The 7,122-nt window shown below is 37.7% G+C and overlaps 1 protein-coding gene across 1 annotated transcript; it reads left to right on the forward strand.

Moving 5' to 3' along the window:
• Positions 1,309 to 2,937, forward strand: LOC109232574. The gene has a single exon (XM_019398338.1). It carries the CDS (start codon positions 1,309 to 1,311, stop codon positions 2,935 to 2,937), a length of 1,629 nt encoding a protein of 542 aa, XP_019253883.1.

Below are 7,122 nucleotides of genomic sequence, written 5' to 3' on the forward strand. Positions count from 1 at the left end.
TACTGTGGATCAAGCAACAATTAGTAGACTTTGGTATAGAAGTGGGATGCATACCAATATTCTGTGATAACACTAGTGCTATAAGTATGACAAAGAACCCGGTTCATCACAAAAGGACTAAGCACATAGATGTTAGACACCACTTCTTAAGAGACAACTATGAAAAAGGGCTAATCTCCATAGAATTTTGTGTTACTGATAAACAAATAGCTGACATCTTCACTAAGGCACTGAGTAGAGAAAATTTTGAAAGGAACAGGTTGGAGTTAGGGATGATTAAGATCACCTAAAAGGTCCAGTTCAGAAAGCACAAAGAAAAAAAATTTGGCTAGGAGTTCTTTATTTTTGTGAATATTAGACTAATTTCTACTCAGTCTCATACTGTAAATAGTATACTCTTGTGACATGTGTCTATGCAATTCACTAATCTCTTACAAATTTTCTATTTTGACATTTGAGGCATAATCAAGAGAAGTTTCACTTGAAGAACCTGGTTCATCGAATTATGCTCATAAGAAAGTTCAGGTATGTTTCTATTCTTTGCACAATTAGAAAAATTTAATTATCAATCATGAGCAAGAGTCCTAGATATACTAAACGTCCTAACAATTCTATCCGTTGGGTCAATTGAACCATTTTCATTGAAACTAGAAGTCTAAATATAACGACACCTTCTCCTAAATTCTAGTAATTCAAGTTAATCTCTACGGAGACCGGAACTCTAAATTGATTAGACCTCTATGTGACTACTGAAAAGGCTGCAGTTTCTGAGTAATAATTACCCTCTTTAAAAACCCCAAACCACTCAATAATCATCAATTCCTCACAAAACCCCTGATAATTCTCTCTCGTCTCTGAAACTCTCCAAAGCTCTTCACACCACCAAAATTCTCTTAGGGTTTTCAGAAATTCCTCGCCATGACAAATCCCCAAGACAATCCTGGCACTCCCAACACCTCATCTTCCACGCCACCAGTCGAAAACCTAAAACCTAGATTACATCGCCAGAAAATGCTAGCAAGAAAAACTGTAGCTACAGGTTCTTTGAGAAAAACTTTGAATGAAAAACTTCAGTCCAGTCAAAAGAAAGCAGGCCCAGCAGCTGAGACCAACTCTAGCTCTGAATCTGATGATTACATCTCCACCAGTGAAGGAGATGAACCTGGGTCTTCTGAACAGGCCAAAACTCAAGAAACCCAAAGAGAGGTAAAATCTTGCTATGTTTTTTCTGATGTAGTTGAAAGGGAGGAAAATTGATTTGTTCTGATAGGGGCTGCTAGAGATGTAGGTGGGACTGATTCTGGGAAAATGAGGAAGAAAAAGAAGAAGGAACCTTTAGCCATATGTGGGGGTGGGGAAGAAGGAGTCTCAAAGTCAGGGGGAAGTGGTTCAGGTGAGGCTGCTGAGGTGTTGATTAATCTGAGTAAACAACAAGATGAACCTGGTTCATCTGATGAAGAGAGTTTGGCTGACTTGTTGAAGGAAGTGGGGGCCAGCTATGACCCAAAGAAACGCAAGGCTTCCTCACAAAAGACCCCTGCTGCATCCAAACCAACCAAGAAAAGCAAACAATCACCACCCAAGTCTATTCCTAGGATTAGAGCTACTAGAAGTAGGGTCAGGGAAAGTGAAGTAGAATTGAAGAAGGCTTTAGAAGAAAGTAAGAAAAAGAGGAAAGAGAAAGGGAAAGCAAAGATAGGTGAAAGCTCGGAGGCTGTGGTTGAAGAGGAAGAAGAAGAGATGGAACAGGTCCATCTAGAAAGGAGTACTACTGTGGAAGTTCCCACTACCAAATCAGAGGGAACCAGGACTTCTGCCAAGAAGCCCTCCAAGCCAGTACCTGCTGAACATGTTCTTGCCAAGAGAACAAGGTCAGCTGCAAAAGGAAAACAAGTGAAAATTGCTGAAGAAGATGATAAATGGAGTGAGGATGAAGGAGATGAGTCAGAGAAGGAACAGGACAGATATGCCATGTTTGGCAAGAGGAAAATTCTGAAAGGGAGACTACTCAAGGACCTGGAGGAGCCAGGTATGATAAGGCTTCTGACTGCACTAGAAGCACAGGGCTGGAAGGTCATGGTTCTTCATATGGATGGAAAATTGGCCAGGAATGGACTTGTAGAGTTTATGGCAAACGGGACAGTGAAGAATGGGCTGGTGACTAGCACAGTGAAAGGTGTCAAAGTAAAGTTTAATGCTACAAAGCTGGGCAAGATTCTAGACATCCCTAGTGAGGGATATGATGATTATACAAGGAAGAGGTGGCCTTGCCTGGATGGGTTGCCTACTGATCTTCAGATCACAAGGAACTTTTGTGACACCACAACAGATGAAGAGGTACCTGAGGCCAGGGCAGTTCAGAAAAGTGAAATGAGGCAAGACCACAAAGTGCTTTTTGAATTTGTCAACAAATGCCTTCTACCCAGACAGGAAAGAAGGCATACAGCAAATTATATGGATCTGGTTCTTATGCAATGCCTGAATGAAGGGAAGCAGATCAACTGGCCTACCTTTATTGTAAAGCTGCTTGAAAGGGTACTCAATGGCTCAAAAGCTCATGCCATTCCCTATGGATTTATCTTGACAATTGTACTTGAAAGATTGAATGTTCCCCTGAAAAAGTGGGAAATGGCTTCGAGCAAAGAGCATTTTGGCAGCAAAACCCTTCAAGCTTGTGATTATATGCTCAGTACAGCTCCAGTTGAACCTGGTTCTTCAGCAAAAACTCCTGTGAATAGTAAGGTCAGAGCCTTAGTTCAGGAGGTTGGGGCAAAAGACGCTGAGATAGCAAGGCTTCAGGCCAGAGTTGCTGAATTGGAGGGAGAAAGGAATGGGTTGAGAGCTGAACTTGCTAAGGAGAAGGAGAAAAATGAAGGCATGCTTCAACAGATGCTCAATCTGCTACAAACCCAACCCTCCAGCTCTTCTAAGCCTTAGATATCCTGTCCTAGTGTGCACCAGTCTAGACCCCCTCAGTGACCCAGTTTGGGATTTTAGATGTTTATTTTCTTTTGCTCATGGTTTGGTAATTTTGTTTTTCTTCTTGTGGACTGCATTGTAGAAACACCTTGCTAATCAATGAATGCAGCTTTTCTTGCTTTTTGTTAATTCTGATCCTAATAGGTCTTTTTGTTGAGTTGATTTCTGATTAACTAAAGCATGTGTTCACTTGCAGTTGCCCCGGTGGCCATGAGTACTAATGATCACATTATTTATGCAACATTTCGATGATGCCAAAAGGGGGAAGATATTGTGCTTAAATTCATTATCTGAACAAGTGATGTTTATGACCTAACTTAAATCTGGCCTTTATGATAAGTTGAAAATTCTCTAAAAATTTTCTAAGGGTTGATATTTCAGCTAAGTTTCACAGGTTCCCTGATCACTAAAAGCACAGAGTTTGTCATCATCAAAAAGGGGGAATTTGTTGGCCCAAGTTCAGTTGAAGTTTTGAAGATTGACAAATGAACTCAGGGAAGGACCTGGTCCATCTTGGGAGACACAGTTAGTCATAACCATTGCACATGGAAGGCACGTGAGGAAGATATGTATTGAAGATTACGCAGCAAATATCTTCTGAATGAAATCGAAAAGGTTGCACTGAGTTCTAAGAAGGACAGTCTCCTTATGATAAGAGAACACAATCCTAAGCTAGGATAAGGATGGGAGTTTGTATTGGTTAAGGACTTAAATCGACTACGGATAAGCATTGGAGTCTCGATCAAACTCTAACTGCTAATCCATTAAATAACCAAGTTGTTCTCTTTTACAAAAAATGCACATAAGCAAAAGTTAAGCATATTTGAGAGCAAAAATATCAAGTCTGATTTGCAAGCAACATATGCGAGATACAAGTGTGCACGTCTAAAGCTACATGAACTAAGATAGAAGAACCAGTTTCATCATTGTGTTTATTCTAAGTCTAGTTCAATTGTAGTAGGTTTTCATATTGTACCTTTCAGCTTTCTTAGAAGAAATTGTATTAGGTACTCTGAGTATTCAAGTTAGAGTTAACTTGAAAGTGTCACAACAGTTGAGGCTGTGTGCTACACTGGGATTAGAGTTAATCCTTAGGTTTACAAAGAGTTTTGTAAATGCAGTTTTTGGCTCAGTGATTTTAGTGGAGTTTGGGAAAATCCTACTGAGTAGTAGGTCGTGGTTTTTTCACCTTTTGAGCCAGGTGTTTTCCACGTAAAAATCTCTGTGCACTTTACTTTCAGTATTTATTATTCCGCAAACTGCTGTAGTTAGAACACTTAGAAGAACCAGGTTCTTCTAACGCGAAAATTAGGTACCACACAAATCACCCCCCCCCCCCCCTCTTGTGTGGTATTGACGTTTATAACTTCACTTTATCAAGAAGTTTATTTGAAACCGATTTGTCTATATGCTTTAAGCGTACTATAGACTTTGTCCTTCTAGGACTTATTCTAATAGGAGCATTTGCAGTGAGAATATAGTTACTTTCTTTGGGCCAGCAAATGCGTCTGGCATGCAATATATTGCAAATGAATTATCCTTTTATGAACTTCAAGTTCATATTATCTTATTCGAGGATCTAGATGTACAAATGATAATTCATTCCATGTAACGTTTTCTCAACTATTTATCATGTCTCCCCCTCGTGTTAGAAAAACTAACTTGTTTTCCTCAACTTTGAGAACCCATCTTTGTGTGTTATGGTATTAATCAAAATATACCCAGCACATCAATAATAATAAGATGGAATTATTTGATTCCTGACCCTGAACCACTTGTGAGGGGAGAAAATAATATACTTTGGTATATAACGTATACCCAATTGATATAGATAACTTTGTTCTCATAAGCAATTGTTTAGCTATTAAGTAGAGGCACTCAATAAATCATTTTGCTAAACCAATTGTGATGTAAACCAACTTATCAAGATGAACTATCTTGAATAAAAAAAATCTGAAAATTATGCTCTAAATCAAATTATTGAGCAAGTTACCTCGCAAACACCATGTTGCGGGTTAATAATAATCACACATGTAACCATCTCATAGATGCATCTTATGTGGTATACATGGCAGGTGAACGGGCCCATATTCACCTTTGATATTTCCAGCATTCATGGGACTCAATCCCAATTTTAGTTGGTCCATTAATTAATGAGAACAAGCAACATAAGAGGATTCGTAAAGAACTTTCTAGTTCTTTAATATTTACCCACGTGAATTCTCTTTTATTTTTGCACATCATACTTAAATTAACATGGCTAAACCAATTATGCCAACTGCATAAATTATCGATATTGATAAAGTTCGAATTTACACCATGACGTGTGCAATTATTAATAAACTCCAAGTTTATTTTGATGTGGGTTTTTATATCAATAAAAATCCACTTTATTATGGTATTCTTTTATTTGTGTAGTACAAAATGGAGAATAAAGCGGGTAACTTTTCACATACATATTACCCCGATACAAGTTGTAGTAATAGAGGATATTAAATCTTTCCTTTATTTATAGTCTCAATATAATCAACCGCTTTCGCGTATACTTTGGAAACTGAATAAGTTTCTTTGAGACTTACTACAACAATTCTATTTCTCCAAAATAGTAATAATTGGCTCTTCCAGAGCTCTCAATTAATTTGGTACTATCACATATTCATCAACATCAATATGGTGAATATCTCTTTTAAAGAAAAAGTCATACCATTATGGTTATGGTCAAAGTTATATGCAAGATCTATTTCTTGCATTACCGTGTGTGAGCACGTGATTTTTGCCCTATATGAATTACTCCCATAATTTCAAACAAAATAATTTCTTTTCATTATTTGCAATTTTGTGGATTTTCGTGGCATTTTCAGTTAATTGTTTGCATTTGTTTGTGCATGTTTATTTTATTTTAATTAACAAAAAATACAAAAATATATGTGCATTTGCATTTAGGATTTTATTTAATATTCTTAGGATTAGTTAATTAATTGAGTTGTCTTATAAAAGGAAAATCACAAAAATAGTCATTTTGCACCCTTTAATTTTACTTTTCGATTTTTCGAGTAGCTTTTCTTTAATTTATTAATGATAATTATTATTTAGAATTAATTAGCATTTCTGATAGGCTAATTTAGTCTTATAACTCAATTAACTTAATTTAATAAAAAAAAAAGAGAAGAAAGAGGAAGGAAAGAAACATAAGGAATTTAGAAGAGAAATCAGTTTGGGCCATTCCCTAATTAAAACTCGTCAGGCCCAAATATTTTTCGCCCAGACCCGTCCAAATACCCGCCCCAACCCATCTGCCCGTTGACCCGACCCACGCCCATAGATACAACATAACAGATCCTAACCCTAAACGCGTAGAGTGTCTATCTCCTCACGCGAATTAGCAGCAAAATCAGTCCCTAAATTGCCAAATTCAGGCGAGTGAGCATCAAAATTTCTCCTCACGCATTCCTCTTCTCCCCATCACAATGTAACGGTCTCTGACAAAAACGAAAGATTCGTTCCCAAATGCGTTGCTCACCTCCTGACCGATTGGTTGGGTAAATGGGGGTCGTGGATGGATGAAAATGTATCCTCGCCCTCCATCTGTCCAAAAAATCGTTCGTAGAAGGGGGATTGCAAGGAATTTCGGGTTGGGGGTGGAAGATTCGAGTGAAAATCAAGGGATATATATCTAGGTGTTTTCAGTTCATTTGGTGGAGATTTTTCTGATACTGGAACACGAAAATGACTGAGGGTGCGGTTATCTCATTTTTTTCGATTATTGTTTAGAGTTTTTTGTATTTTTGAGACCTCTAGAGCTCATCTTTTCGTTATAATTCTGGATTTTTGGGGTAAAAATGGAAGTCATTTGAAGTTGAATCTGTTGCTGCTCGAGGACTGTTGCTTAGCTGTTGGTTATTCTCTTTTGGTCAATTTCAATGTTGTGACGAATTCAGTTTAATTCCAGGTTTATTTCTCTTCTTCATTTTAGTTCCCGTTGTAAGTCGATCTCTGAATGAGCTATAAGATGGATTGAAGTTTGAAATATTGACTGAGATTTGCGTATTTGTCCTAAGCTAATTTCACTGCTCTATTTTTTTTTTTTGAAACTAGCTTCTTCTCTGATTTCATATGTGTGCTGGGAGTGTTCAGATGATCCTC

Source organism: Nicotiana attenuata, chromosome 9 (genome assembly GCF_001879085.1).
Source record: "Nicotiana attenuata strain UT chromosome 9, NIATTr2, whole genome shotgun sequence".
NCBI lineage: Eukaryota > Viridiplantae > Streptophyta > Magnoliopsida > Solanales > Solanaceae > Nicotiana > Nicotiana attenuata.

What these genes read in the sequence shown, in the direction of transcription:
- LOC109232574 (XM_019398338.1), top strand. Translation starts at nt 1,309, where the DNA reads ATGAGGAAGAAAAAGAAGAAGGAACCTTTAGCCATATGTGGGGGTGGG.